Source organism: Drosophila obscura, unplaced genomic scaffold (genome assembly GCF_018151105.1).
Source record: "Drosophila obscura isolate BZ-5 IFL unplaced genomic scaffold, ASM1815110v1 contig_186, whole genome shotgun sequence".
Taxonomy (NCBI): domain Eukaryota; kingdom Metazoa; phylum Arthropoda; class Insecta; order Diptera; family Drosophilidae; genus Drosophila; species Drosophila obscura.
In genome coordinates, this window is record NW_024542774.1 from 9,195,671 (window position 1) to 9,209,701 (window position 14,031).

The 14,031-nt window shown below is 48.6% G+C and overlaps 4 protein-coding genes across 4 annotated transcripts in view; 3 read left to right on the forward strand and 1 right to left on the reverse strand.

Moving 5' to 3' along the window:
- The first annotated feature begins 1,180 nt into the window (after positions 1 to 1,180).
- LOC111080912 (mitotic spindle assembly checkpoint protein MAD1) lies at positions 1,181 to 3,720 on the forward strand. The gene is made up of 3 exons (XM_022376766.2): positions 1,181 to 1,384; positions 1,450 to 3,316; positions 3,384 to 3,720. The coding sequence occupies exons 1-3, from the start codon at positions 1,258 to 1,260 to the stop codon at positions 3,589 to 3,591; spliced, it is 2,202 nt and encodes a 733-aa protein (XP_022232458.2). The 5' UTR covers positions 1,181 to 1,257; the 3' UTR covers positions 3,592 to 3,720.
- LOC111080913 (conserved oligomeric Golgi complex subunit 6) lies at positions 3,656 to 6,228 on the reverse strand. Its single transcript, XM_022376767.2, has 5 exons — positions 6,061 to 6,228; positions 5,814 to 5,997; positions 5,123 to 5,754; positions 4,848 to 5,068; positions 3,656 to 4,786 (listed from the first exon to the last, which is right to left on the reverse strand). The coding sequence occupies exons 2-5, from the start codon at positions 5,901 to 5,903 to the stop codon at positions 3,840 to 3,842; spliced, it is 1,890 nt and encodes a 629-aa protein (XP_022232459.1). The 5' UTR covers positions 5,904 to 5,997; positions 6,061 to 6,228; the 3' UTR covers positions 3,656 to 3,839.
- LOC111080914 (SAP30-binding protein) lies at positions 5,994 to 7,381 on the forward strand. The gene is made up of 3 exons (XM_022376768.2): positions 5,994 to 6,222; positions 6,292 to 7,013; positions 7,073 to 7,381. Exons 1-3 carry the CDS (start codon positions 6,130 to 6,132, stop codon positions 7,206 to 7,208), a joined length of 951 nt encoding a protein of 316 aa, XP_022232460.2. The 5' UTR covers positions 5,994 to 6,129; the 3' UTR covers positions 7,209 to 7,381.
- Positions 7,382 to 7,620: 239 nt separating this feature from the next.
- The window catches only part of LOC111080620 (serine/threonine-protein kinase N), a 34,319-nt gene continuing 27,908 nt past the window's right edge, over positions 7,621 to 14,031 (forward strand). The window contains exons 1-2 of the mRNA XM_041593026.1: positions 7,621 to 7,710; positions 8,815 to 9,041. Coding sequence (XP_041448960.1) covers positions 9,021 to 9,041 — 21 coding nt within the window. The 5' untranslated portion in view covers positions 7,621 to 7,710; positions 8,815 to 9,020. The remainder of the gene's footprint in view (positions 7,711 to 8,814; positions 9,042 to 14,031) is intronic.

Below are 14,031 nucleotides of genomic sequence, written 5' to 3' on the forward strand. Positions count from 1 at the left end.
TTACCCCTCATTTTCGTGTTGTGAGCCGCATGTTCTTAACGGGAACGCGTATGGGAACATTTTCAGCAACATGGGGAAATGAATATGCAGCATTGTTGCGCAACTTTGGCACGGAATGAGCAACAAGCTGCATGCCTTGGGAAAATGGGTATTATTGATATGAGATATTGTTTGTAATTTCAGGCTCCAATTAATGCAGAAACTACGCAGTCTCTGTTTTAAAGATATTAACGCAAATTAGCAGCTCACGGGTACAGATAATAGGGATAAATGTATTTATAAAACACAAAACATATGCATTAATAAGTAAAAACTTGTCTATCTAGGACAGGAAGGAATTGAGGAATTGCATAAAATTATTTGTTTTGGACTGAGAGGGCCAAATAGCTAGTAATATTAAACTGAATATCAAAATCGTGGAATACGATTTCAATCAATAAAATAGAACGTTAACCCATTGTCGCCCAGGGGGTATTTAGCGCACAAAAATACTGCGGAAAATTTTTCCGCAGAGGTTTTTTTCTTCATTTTTGTGGAACATTTTTCTTCTTCTTCTTCCTTTTTGTGGAAAATTTGTCTTCTTTTTTGCGGATTTTTGTTTTTAGGGCTGCCAGATCAGTTCAAGGCGAATCGGTAATGAAACGGGTAACAAAATATCATGGTGTGGCACCCCGTAGAAACTACGAATTGCATGAGTCTGGCAGCGCCATCAACAACTACGTCACATTTTATGTTGTTTATGCTTGAACCTAATTATGTAAACAATCCAATAAAAAAGCGTTCTAAAAACTAGCCAGTCTTGTAGAATATTGATGTATCTATCGGATAAAACTATTTGTTTAGGACTGAGAGGGCTAACTAGCTAGCAATATTAAACTGAATATTAAAATTGTGGAATACGATTTCAATCAATAAAATAGAACGGTAACCTATTGTCGACCAGGGGGTATTTAATATTTCCACGAAGTTTAAGTAACTTTAACATATTTTACTCATTACAGGTGAAAGATGTCGGTGGTCATTTTTGTTTTTGTAAGTAAATAGGAGGATGGAGCTACAAAAAGCTTTTACAAACAGTTTTATTTTCCGCGGTTTAACAAAGGGTGCTCAACTTTTTAAATAGAGGGGTGTTAAGTGGGTTAAGTCTCGATTGATCGCCGGACTGCCCTGTTTTTCTTATCGCTTATCGTTTTGTGTCAAAAATCAAGCAAGAATAAAATTTATTTAGAAATTACAGAATTTAAAGTTTAAGACGCCATGGACGACATACGCAGCAGCTTGGATAATATGGTGGACCATTTCAACGACAGCATAACCCACTCGGCGCCCAAGAAGCTGCAGTTCGACCGTTTTTCCATCTCGCTGAGCGAAGATTCCGCAAAATGTAAGTGCCGGCAGCAGAAAAATGGGAAATAACTAAAGAATATAATTAATTATGTTTTGCCAAAGTGCCAAAGAAGCGACGCATGGAGCAGGAGTCACCGAACTGCAGCCTGAACAGCACCACCGAATCCTTAAACAGCTCGGCGAACGACCTGAATCAGTCCCGACAGACCAGCAAATTGCGCGCGGAGCTCATCACGACACAGGCTCGTCTCAACCAGGTGCAGGAGCAGCTGAAGCATAGCGACAAGAAGCGTCGCATGGAGCTATCACTGGCCGAAAGCAAGGTCTCCGCCCTGAAAGCTCAGTGCGACTACACCAGCAACAAGATGCTGCAGCTGGTGTCGGATATGGATAGTTTGCGCGAGCTAGAGCACAGCTACAAGGAGGAGGTGCGGCGTGTCAAGGCCGAGTTGGCCGCGCTGAAGCTGAAGTACGATGAGACCGTCAGTAAGCTGAAGAACGAAAAGTCGCAGCAGGAGCACGACGCCCGCGATGTTCAGCTCTGCATCAACAACGAACTGGGTGACTACCGGCGCCAGGCTCAGCGCGCCGAGCTGGAGCTGCAGTCGACCCTCGACGAGCTGGAGTGCATCCGGCAGCGACACGACGAGTACAAGGCTCGTGTGTCCGGCTTTGAGGAGTTGAGAGCCAACTTTGAGATACAGCAGCAGAACCTGAAGGTGGCCGACGAGCGCATCAAGGAGCTGGAGTTCGAGATCCAGTCGTACACCGATTGGAAGCAGGTGACCAAGGTCTCGCAGGAGCGTCTCGCCAGCATCCCCGAAATGGACGCCGAACTGCAACGACTGCGCATCCACAACAGACAACTGAACAAGATCATTGGCGACAAACTGCTGCTGGAGGAGCAGGTGCACGCGTACAAGGCGCGGCTGGACAAGGAGGAGGGAGCCCGCGCCGAGGCAGCGTCGCTGCAGGTGAAGCTCTCGCACACGGAGCAGGAGCTCAAGGAGTGGGTCAAGGTCGCCCAAGATCACTGTCTGGCCAACACTCTGGTCAGTCCTACGGCCCTGCGCTCCCGCATCGAGCAGCTGCTGCAGGGCGACATTGTCCATGTGTCCGAGAAATACGCCTCCGAATCGGAGGCCAAGCAGATGCGCAATGCCGTGCGGGACTTGGAGCAGAAGGTGCGGGTGTACCTCAAAAACATCGAGGATCTGAACATGAATCTGAAGCGGCACAAGAACTTTAAGGATCGGCTGCAGCGCAAGCTGCGCACGGTGTCCAGGGAGCGCGACTTCTACAAGCAGATGGTGGACAACTTCGACAAGGATCTGACCATGAGCAATGCGAGCGTGGCTGAGATGACCCAGGACATGCAGGTGCGCTATCGCGTGGATGTTCTGGAGCGCACGGTGTCTGGCTACAAGGATCTGTGCGCCACACTGGACCGCGAGATCCAGGCAATGCGCGATCAGGAACAGCTGAATGACCCCTCCAGCGAAGACTACGAAAACGTGAAGAAGGAACTGGACGTGCTGCGCATCGAGAACGACCGCCTGCGCAGGCGCAAAGAGGAGCAGGAGCTGGAGATGATGCAACGCTGCCTGCGCCAGGACATCGACTCGCCCATCAGCAAGGTGGTGCATCTTGCCGACAATCCCGCCGCCGAGGCATACGAGTCGTCCAAGAACATGTTCGAGAAGCTGCAGGCCGAGATCGAGCGTCTGAAGCGGCACAACAAGAAGCTCGAGGATGCCAACGAGCAGCATCTGAACGAGACCACCAGCACCGGGGGCATGACCATGAACTTCAAGGAGCTGAACAAGATGCGCGCCGAGCTTGAGTCGGCCAACGCCAAGCTGGGCAAGACGAAGGAGCACTTTATGGCGGCCAGAAAGGAGTTCCGCGACGTTGTCTACATGCTGCTGGGCTACCGCATCGATCGCGTTGGCTACAAGAGCAACTATCGGTGAGTCTTGCAATCGCTAGATCCACTATCTCTCTCTTCTGTGACTGATGGATTTTTCTCTTTGCAGCGTTACCAGCATGTATGCGGAGAGTCCCGACGACTACTTTTCCATTGCTTTGAGCGAGAACAACGATCTGGCACTGCTCGAGACACCCTACTCGGAGACGCTGCAGCCAACACTCGACCAGCAGTTGGCAGCCAATAACTCATTCCCCCCATTCTTCTCCTCCCTCACACTGGATCTGTTCCAGCGGGCCACCGTCACGATTAACTGAACGGGAGACTGTGGAGCCCCAGACACTTTCCACCCTTATTTAACACTTAGCTTTAAGTAGTTTTGTATCATTTAACATCCTTGGCACCTGTCCATTTGCTAAAATATATTCATTTCTGTGTTTGCTTGCTAATTCTCAATTGATTCCATCAGAAAGTTAACTAAATACGAGATTAAGATTAGCTGTATAATTAATTAAACAATTTTTGATACTCCGATGTGCATGTACATATATTTGTGTGCCAGGTCCTACGACGCGGTCAGAATGTGGGCCACTTGGTCGGGCGTCTTGTGAAGCAGTTGATCCGGCTGCTCGAAGCCATTGGCCGGGTCGTGAACACGCTCGTAGATCTGCTTATAGATGGCCACGATGACATTGAAGGCGCGCTTCTGGACGGTGGCACGATGGCTGCTGGACATTATTAGCTGCACCTGGGGCAGCAGCAGCACATCGGGCAGCTCCAGGAAGGCGTCCAGCTTGGACATGAAGATCTTGAGCAGATTGGTCTCGATCTTGGACTGATTGCTCTGCAGAATGGTGTAGATGGGGCCCAGATTGAGGTTCGCCACCAGCGAGGAGGCCTGCTCCGAGGTGAGAGTGTCCAGTTGGGCGTCCGACTGGCCCTGCAGCCGCTCCACGCGCTCATCCATGTACTCGTAGACGGCCAGCGTGCTCTGCATGTGGTAGAGGCAGTTCAGTAGATACACGCCCATGTCCACGGTGGGCAGGTGGGCGGCACTCTCCTGCACGGACTGCAGCAGCGGATCGATCACACAGCTGACGATCTTGGTGATGTCCGCCTGGCGACCATCCACCATTGTGGCCACCGACAGGATCTCCTTCAGCATATTCAGCAAACGGGCCACGCTCGGCGGTGGCACCAAGTCCCGCTGCGGCGGCTCCAACGCCATGCTGGAGCCAGATGGACGCTGAAGCACGCTACGCACCTGAGTGGCCAGGGACTGCAGATAGATCTGCTCGCTGCTCTTCTGCAGCTCCACCAGGCACTCCTCCAGGCTGCCGCCCTGCACCACCTGCTTCATGATCTGCTGGTAGAAGCGCAGCAGATTGGAGAGCGTAAACAGCACGATGGTGTCCTTCTCCGAGTTGAGGATGGTCTCCACGCGCACCTTCAACGGATGCTGAACCCCATCGGCTATGTAGCCCAGCGCAGCCTGCAGCTGGTCCGAAATGTCTGAGGAGAGATCATAGTTCAGAATGGGAATGGTTAAGGTGTGCCGGACCCTCGTGCTCACCCTGCTTGTTGCACTTCTTGAAGAGCAGCGTGAGGTTCTCCTTTTCGTAGGGTATGCTCTGGTGCAGCCAGGCGAACATGTCCCCAATGTATCGTTTGGGATCGTGGGCGTGCAGCTCAATGGGCTTGGGACTGCCGCCGTGTCCGCCCTCCGTCAGGGCCTCGATGAACAGCCGCACCAGCACAGCGCGCCTGGCAATGGCGTACTCATCAATCACATATCTAAAAGGGATTAGCTATGATTCAAATCTGAAGAACTTCCATTTAGAAACCCACTTGAAGAGCACAGGACGATCCTGGAGCCGGCGCATGGCCTCGACAATGAGGGGGCCAATTTCGTTGTTCTCCAGGTTGCGGCAGTGGTTCTGCGTCCAGCGATACAGCCGCTCCAGCGCCCCTTCCTGGTGCAGCGTCATCTCCTCCATGATGTCCAGCGCCGCGGTCTGGTAGCCGCACTGCATCAGCAGCCGGCAGTCGGAATGTATGGATTGTACCCGGTCCAGCACCCTGAAGAAGTCGGCCACAATCGGGGCATCCTTGGCGCTGCCGTAGAGCAGCTGATGCTCCGGCACCGTCAGCTGGAATCGGGCCAAAAAGGCCTGTGCAATTTGCTGATGCACCTCCAGGCGATCCCGCTCCTGTTGCATTGTGTTGGTCTGCTCGATCAGGTCCTTGGTCAAAGCCTTGGATGTCTCCAGGTCGGACTTCATGGTCTGCACTGACGTGGCCATGGTATCAAGGTCGGTGCAGACCGCATCGAGCGACAGCTTCACCTCCCGGAAGGCCTTCAGGAAGTTCTCATTGATGCCCACGGACCGATGCTCGATCTGGCTGCGCAGATTCCTCCGATTCTGCAGGGTGTTCTCGTTGAAGAAGCTGGAGAGGCCGTTAAGAGCATCAAGAGTGTCCTAGAAATGGAGGAAAGTCGCACCTTTAAGCATACACTTGGACTGGCGGATGTACCCACCTTATCCGATTCCAGGCGGGCCTCCAGTATCTTGTTGACCCGCCTCTGTATGCGGTCCAGATCCTCCTTTTTATCCTGCGTGGCGCTCATTATTATTATTATTATTCCATAAATTTTTGTTGACGAGTTCGATTTCTTCGGTTATCGCTGCTTTGCCATCTCTATGGGGTGGACCAGGGCAGTACTAAGAAATAACAAAAACGGAATACTTCAGCCCTGGCTTGCGACGCAAAATAAAGAAATTTACTGCTTTTAACTAAAATTGCTAAGATAAAACCATAAATCCAGCAGAACCAGTCACTGCAATCCCGCAATCATGGCCGCCCTGGCCAGCTTGACCGCACAGTACACGGACTCCGAGAACGAAGGCGATGCCAGTCCGGACTCCCAAAACTCGACAGCGTCTCAGGTCAGTTGTCAGTCGTATTGCTTGATTTTCCAAGATTGAAACCGAGCAACTTCTCTTTTTCACTGCCAGGTGATCATACCCAAGCGTCCATCGCCCACGCCAGTCAAGGAGGAGACGAGGCCCAAAAAGTCCAAGAAGAAGATGAAGCGCGCCAAGAAGGTTCGGCGTCTGGTGAGCTACCAGGACGACACACTGATTTCCGACGAGGAGGAGGACCGCGCCCAAGAGCTCAGCGAGGAGGAGTCCAGCAGCGACAGCGATAACTCCGCGGGTGAAAGCGATGGTGCCAAGGCCACGAGCAGCGCCAAGGGTGAGGGGGAAGGTGAGGGTGCAGCCATGGAGATTGACGACGACTCCAATGCCTACCAGCCCGATGAGCGCACGGCGGAGAGCTACGAGAAGGATCCAAAGTATGCCAAATACAAATTCCAGCTGCCGCCAGAGCCCAAGGGAAAGCCGTCGCCGGAGCTGGTGTGCAAGATAACCAAAATGTACACGAAAATGCGACAGACCAACATGGACATGAATCGGGTCATACAGGACCGCAAGGAGTTCCGCAATCCCAGCATCTACGACAAGCTGATCAGCTTCTGCGACATCAATGAGTTCGGCACCAACTATCCGCCCGAGATCTACGATCCGCTGCGGTGGGGCGAGGAGTCCTATTACGAGGCCCTGTCGGCGGTGCAGAAAACGGAGATGGTCAAGCGGCAGAAGGATCGCAAGGATGTGGACAAGGTGGAGCAGGCCACGGCGCTGGCACGCAAGGTAGAGGAGGAGGCCAAAAAGCGGTAGGTTATGAAATGTGGCAGAAATTGTACTTTAATTCAAACTATTTCTTGACTTGCAGCAAATCCAAGTGGGATCAGCCGGCGTCTTCGTCCACCGTTAAGCAAACGCTGCCTGCTCTGACCACCACAGTGACGGGCACCAAGGGCACGGTCATATCTGCTTTCGGCTCTCTACCCAAGAAGCCAGCGGCTTAGTTCTTTAGCTTCTACACCTAGTATGTTTCATTATTTCCGTCTATAAAAGAAAATATATGTAAGATGGATGCGTTAAATGTTAAATGAAGGTGACGACTATTCAACTAAGATGACTGATGCAAGTGATAGATATGGTCGTCAATTGTTGTTTGTAATTAAAGAGGAAAGATCCGCATCAAACATTATTATCCCCGGTTTAATTCGAGTTGGTTTTTAATGGGCTAAGGTGAACTTATTCAGTTCGTTCACTTCATTTTAGTTCATGAACGGAACGCAAAAATGAGCCTGCACTTGGGATTGCGTCTGGTATGAGTTTTTTTTTCCATACTAAACCCGATTACACTCGAAAAATGTCACTCAAAAGATCAAAAAGTGGGCTGGGGGCTGGTTCGTTCATGAACTGAATCAGGAACGAGTGGTTCGTGGTTCGTGTACTCCGTGGTTCCGTGTGTCGCGCAAATTGAACTCTTTTTTCGCTTAAAAATAATAAATAATAATACAAGTAAATAGAAATCGGTGTTTTAGTTAAATGCACATGGTGCAGGACCAGCTATTCTACGCATGCGCTATGATTTGACAGGCGGTGCACATTGCCCCTCCGCATAATCTGCATTTCTTGTCTTTCCATACACAACACAGACGCAAGAAAAGAAAAGAAGAGAATTTTTGTGAGCGAGATAACACGAAATTTGTATAAAACAGATAAAAGATGATGAAGATTTCGTACAGTGCGTGTGTTTGTGAGTGTTTTCGGTGCGCTGAATCTTTTGTTTAAACAATCTTGGCCGTGCTTTGGCTTCAAGGTGCATCCGTGTGCTCTGGGAAGGAAGGGAGAGAAGCTGTTTTATTCCCCTTTTTTAGCTGTGCGATCCACTTTTTTTTTGTTGCGCCAGTTGCGGCGGCTGTCTGATGCGTAGCAAGGTGTATTAATATGGGGTGGGGTATACTCGATCAATGAAGCAATATTCGGCCATCATGAGATCGCTGTTTGGGCATGCCTCCACCTTGTTGTTGGTAGCATTCTTCGTGCCGACAGTGAGTGCCGCGCCTGCCCCCTCCCCTGAGTGCTCTTATTTATAAACCGATTGCAGCGGCAGACTGTTTTGCTGTTTTAATCGGGAGCGGAACCAGGTCCCAGTTTTCAATTGAAGCTAATTAATCCAGCTGCAGATTCCCTAAGCACATTCTTTGGAAATATGCATAATTTGTGGCCGCAAATAAGCTGCAACGTGGATGGACAGCAGCGGCAGAAGCAGCTCTTTGTTCCCGCAAAAGCAACAATTGTAAATGACGCTTGTTCTCTCTTCTTCTCTCTCTCCCTCTCTCACGGGCTCATCCGCTGGTCGCAAACACACTCGCGCGTACCCACTCACACCTATGGCACCGGCCACTTGTTGGTGGTGTGTGTGTGTGGGGGTTCCTATACCTATACCAGCGAACAACCGAAATCTATTCATTGCGTGAGGTGTATCGACAGGCAGGGAGGGGATCGAATAAAGGGGAGAGCCAGGGCGCGCGCATCAGGTGTTAATGTTTAAGTGTTAAACAATCCCCATACATACAACGGTAACATACATACTTATGTATTTGTATTATTTGTTCAAAGAAAGGTAAACAAAAAGGCAAACACGTAAACGAACGGAATACCCGGACGCGTGTGTGTTTCTGTGCGGCGCCACTCAATAGCCAAAAATATACATATATAAACTGACAACTGAGGAAATAGCAACAACAATAACAACAACAACTAAACAACTATAACAACGAAAGCAACAAGGGCATCGAGTGATTCAACGGCAAACTACATAAACCATGTCGGATTCGTATTATCAGGTGAGTGAGTGTCTACTACTTTTTATCAGGCTTTAGTTGCTGGTGCCTCTAGCCATCCCTGTCCCTCACCCGCTTCATGCTCCAGTGGCGTCAGCTGTAAAGGAAAAGACTCGATTCTCAGCTAACGGTTGAGTGGCCGGTTGGCCTCTCTCCTCCGCCTCTCTCTCTGTCCCCCGTTGAGCATTATGGGCACCTGTTGCGTTATGTCAAGCACTTCCGCTTGTCGGCACATCCTTAGCCATCCCATAAGAGCAGGAGTAGCCATTAAAACACACCAACTAATGACATCACTTTCGTTAGTCGGTCATCGGTCACTTTGCTCGCGTGCACAAATCGCGTTCCGCAGTTCCACATTTAAATCAGATGCAAGAGTGTGAGTGAGAATGCCACAATTGGCTCTTAAGTGCGTGACCCGCTCTGCACAAAAATAGAAACAACAAGAGAGCAGAAGTGTGCACTGGCGGGGGTCGAAGACATAGATACCCTACAGGGAACAGGGAAGAATTACCATTTCCATGGCAGAAATCTTTCATTTTGTAATGAGTACCATCTGCATGTGGATACCCCCAGCCATGTGGAGAGTTATCTTTAGTGGTGCAATTTAAAATGTAATTATTATCGGGGGGTTACAATTAGTTTGGTCCAGCTTCGAAGCCAGTAATCAGTTGATGGCCCTCCTAATTGGAGGGTATTTTGCAGCAAAATAACTGTGCGGTTTATAAATAGATCACTTTGCTTCTTGGCGATCTTTTTGTTGTTCAGACAGTGGCTATTAAGTATACGCACTGTACTGGTGGACTGGGGGAAAGCCGCCTGCAGGCACGCCTTATCGCCGCATTTGCTTATCGCTGTCGCTGCTGCTGCTGCTGCTACTTCTGTGGGATGTCGTTTTATCTGAAAGAACAGCCGCCCCATCACGTAGTGGAAAGAATGGCCATTCACACAGATTCATGACTCAACTGCAGACGGAGCAAACCATTCAGTATTCACCCATTGAGTTCATTCGTGAGCCATTCAATAAAATACAAATGTTCAATGCAATTGGTACAGGAGGAGGAGGAGGTCGGTGGGTGGTTGGTTGGTTATGACGCTATGTCATTGGCCGTGGGTCGGGGCTTTGAAGGTGGAAAACATTAAGCTGGCTGTGCGTGCCACTGTCCCCGTTTTCGGGCTCTATTTGGCCTTTGATTTTTTTGTGTTTCCCTTACCTCGAAATACAATCAAAATGGTAATTGAAACAAAACCAGATTCAAGCCCCCCTCCCCACCCATTCGATTGTCATTCCAATGAAACAGGAGAAACAGGAGGACGCTCTCTGAACGCAGTTCTCCAGCGCTCGCCTGCATACTTTTGCCATATGTGGAGCTGCTGCTGCTGCACCTGAGCTGTGCTGTGGCTTCAGTTGGAGTCGAGTCTCAGTCTGCCTGCAGGTTCTCGGTTCGGTTCTTTCATGCACGAACCGGTTTCAGATCTGTTTCGGCTTTGAGCCATCTTTAAGTTGTTGTTGTTGTTTTTTGTTATTTTGTTGCGGCTTGGCGGAACAGGGTCAGGCCTGTTTGAATGGAAAATTGCACCAAGATAGGTCTAGGAAGAGTCTTATAATGATTATTTCTGCCAGGGGGAAACAATTCAATGGGCAAATGGGATTGGGGTTCCATTTTCGATCTCCGGATCTTTAGCTGAGGATCTATGAAGGGAACTTTTGGAAATCCCTTTTTACCTCCTCGTTCCTTTCTTTATTTTTAGAGTTTAATTTTTGATGGGCTCTCTGGAAATGTTAATTTGTTTAGCAAATTTGCAATAAGCAAAAAGCCTGGACAAACACTTGATCCATGATGGGCCCTGGATCTGGGCAGCCGCTGCTGTTGACTGCTTGGGCTGCTTGAGGAATGTTAGACAAACATTCAGCGGCTGCCGCATCAAGTGTCACGTGTCTCTTGCCTACCCCTCCTGTACCGCTTCTGCCCTTTTGTGTGCCCACATCTTGGCCACTGACAGGCTGTCAGAACAAACAAAGGGCCCACACAGATACACAACCAGAGAGAGGCAGAAACAGCAACAGCAACAGAGACAGAGAACCACCCGAGTCCATGCCACAAAGGCTGAAACTGCTGTTGTCTTTCGTCTTTCGTCTTTCGCCTCCGTTGTTTGCCTTTGGCTCAGCTCAGGGCAGGCATCAAGCAAGTGGCTGAAAGCGAGATAATTTAGTTGGCGTTGTTTGGCCCTTGCTTGCGATGCTCCAAGTATATCAATTAAAGATTCATTTGCCACTCCACTCAACAGCACTCGTATCCACATACAAATAGATATGTATGTATATACATATGTACATATGTGTGTGTGTATATTTATTCCAGTATTTTCCCTTTTGTCTTATTCCCCATTTCCATTGCAAAAACGTATCATTTGCTGTGTTGTTTCAAAATAGAAAAGTTCTCAATCGAATCTCGTATCTCTCAGATATACATACATAAACTCTTTTAATTAAATTGCAAATATTCGCCATTTCCTTTCCACACTCTCTCCACCCCCGATTCTCTTTGTTTCTGTGAATTTTGTGTGCACAAGTTTTGCTGCAACTTGGAGATGCATTTCATTAAATTCAATTTGTGTCACACAAATTAAGTGTGCTATCTCCCTGCACCTCATCCTCCTCCGTCCTCTCCTCTGATGTCAGATTTCTTCTCCTACACCGATGGGGATGGCTGATAAGCTATCAACAGACCTGGGACGGGTACGTGCATCGTGATTCGTTTATGTGGATTTTGCGCAGCGCAAAAAAATAAGTTGTACGGGGCTGACAGCTTCTTAAGGTTTATACTCTGTTGAAAGAGTGCGGGAAAAAGCAGCACAGAGAACCTTAGGCTCTCCTTCAATGCTGGCGAAGGCAGGACCATAGTTTTCCACCTGTTGATACAATGCCAAGCCCACGACTACAAGCCGAACTACTCCAATGCCCCATATCGATCCACGGACGAGCAGCGGCCAGGCAGTGGCAAAAGTCAGGCGCAATAATTTGCACAATTGAACCCATCAATTGCAGCAATTAAATGTGCCCCAGAGACGAGGGAGCAAGCGCGCGACCCAGGGTGTGGGCCAGCCGTGTGGCATGTGGGGGGAAGGCAGCGACAATAACAAGCAATGAATGTTAGGGGCAGGGGCACACGGCATAGGCTAGGCGGTAGATAAAGTGTTATATAACCGACCGGACAGCAGCAACAACAGCAGCAACAGAAAGTTAATTAAATGATTTTCAATGCCCGGACGAACCTTCCGTGCCGTACTTTCCTTTAACGTCTCTCTCAGAGAGAGCCACAAACAAAGAGAGACAGGCAGAGAGAGAGAGTGAGAGAGACAGGGAAAGAGGGGGAGAGGGAGAGCAACCCATGGATCTTCCATTGGCAATTTATTGGAAATGTTCAACCTTTGGGAAATGGTTCACTGGAAATGAAAACGAACGAATATTTTGCAACATTTAATTGCTCAATTTATGTATGTAAAAAAAAGAACAAGTTAAGTAAAGTAAATCATCTCCGAGGGTCGAATTGATAAGCACAGAAACAGAAACAGCAGCGACAAAGGAACAGAAAAAGAAAAAGCACAAAAACAAACTAAATAATCTGTTTACCGATATGACTTGAGAGGATGGACGGGGGGGCGGGGAGGGGGCAACAGCTGCTGCTGCTGCTGTATCCCGCTGGTAAACAGTCGGACAAACTGCGCAAAAGAGTGCCATGAACAGTGGGTGGTGTGGTGTGCCTCTCCCGTGGACCAATTTTTCATCGAGATCTTTAGTAAACAGTGAAAATTCCATTTAATTTCTCCTTTGAAACGATCTAAAGGTTCTCTCTTATATTCTGTTGATCTGCGTGACCCAGTCCCAGAACTTTAATTATCGTTGGCCTTAGATGCCACAGAAATGGGGCACACACACACACAGACTTGGCTGGCCTGGCCTGGCTCTTCCAGAATCTTTGACAATCCATTTGGAACGAGTTTTCCTGTTGGGTGGAAAACTGGATAACCAGAATTTGGCACATGCAGGTGTCCCCAATTACAGCCAGCGGATTCTTGAAATTGGGACAACGTTAGTTAGCCAAGAAGTTCGGTTTTGGCTTGCAAATTATACATGTGCCAAGAAAAACGGGGAGACTCTCCGAAGCTTGCCACAAGGAAAAACCACAACAAGAACTAGTTGTGGAAAGTAGAACTTGTCTAGTTTGACACAAGCACACAAACACAAAGGAAGTGGCAGTGGCACTGGCAGTGGCAGTTGCAGCAGTGTCCAAAGAATGTGCTGCTGCTGCACCTCTGCCAGAGTTGAACTTGCAACAGTTGCCACAGTTTGGGTGCACGTGCAGCAGTCAAACAGCTGGCACTGCTTGTTTATTTGTTTGCTGCTGTCTTGCTCTGGACACTGCCGTCATGCCACCAACCGCCACTATCCAATTTTCTTTTCTTTGATGCATTTTCATTCCATTTTACTGTTCCGTTATACTACCAGTGCTGCTGCCACTGCTGCTGCGCTACCATCGATTTCTGTATAATTTTCGTAATTTTCACTTTCACTCGGCCGAAAACGTACAAATGGCAAACCCACAAAAAGTCACTAAAAAAACTACCCTTGTGAGCTAGAAGGTTTTTATACCCTCTACAGCTACATCATTCAGATATCATTCTACAAAACTTTCAATAGGCACTAGTTTTGCATTGGCAAAGATCTTAGATATGTCTACTAAGTAATCCTTCTATTTAATGCAAACATTTGGTAAAAATCAATATACCCTCTGCCAGGGTATAAAATATGCATCAGGTGCAAGGGAGGAAGGAAGGGGAACGCAAAGACAAAGCTCTGTTGTGGTTGTTGTTGTGGGTCGGCTGTGGCGGAGGGGGCATTGCCATAAAGCAATTTTCAATCAAATTAACAGCATGTTAATAACATAACAGAGACATACCACTCGAATACCAATAGAGTGTGAGAGAGAGAGAG

Coding starts and splice junctions, on each gene's coding strand:
- LOC111080912 (XM_022376766.2), top strand. CDS start 1,258: ATGGACGACATACGCAGCAGCTTGGATAATATGGTGGACCATTTCAAC. Junction 1,385..1,449: donor GAGCGAAGATTCCGCAAAAT/GTAAGTGCCGGC, acceptor GTTTTGCCAAAG/TGCCAAAGAAGCGACGCATG. Junction 3,317..3,383: donor GGCTACAAGAGCAACTATCG/GTGAGTCTTGCA, acceptor TTCTCTTTGCAG/CGTTACCAGCATGTATGCGG.
- LOC111080913 (XM_022376767.2), bottom strand. CDS start 5,903: ATGAGCGCCACGCAGGATAAAAAGGAGGATCTGGACCGCATACAGAGG. Junction 5,755..5,813: donor CCCGCCTGGAATCGGATAAG/GTGGGTACATCC, acceptor CTCCATTTCTAG/GACACTCTTGATGCTCTTAA. Junction 5,069..5,122: donor GATCGTCCTGTGCTCTTCAA/GTGGGTTTCTAA, acceptor AATCCCTTTTAG/ATATGTGATTGATGAGTACG.
- LOC111080914 (XM_022376768.2), top strand. CDS start 6,130: ATGGCCGCCCTGGCCAGCTTGACCGCACAGTACACGGACTCCGAGAAC. Junction 6,223..6,291: donor AAAACTCGACAGCGTCTCAG/GTCAGTTGTCAG, acceptor TTTCACTGCCAG/GTGATCATACCCAAGCGTCC. Junction 7,014..7,072: donor GAGGAGGAGGCCAAAAAGCG/GTAGGTTATGAA, acceptor CTTGACTTGCAG/CAAATCCAAGTGGGATCAGC.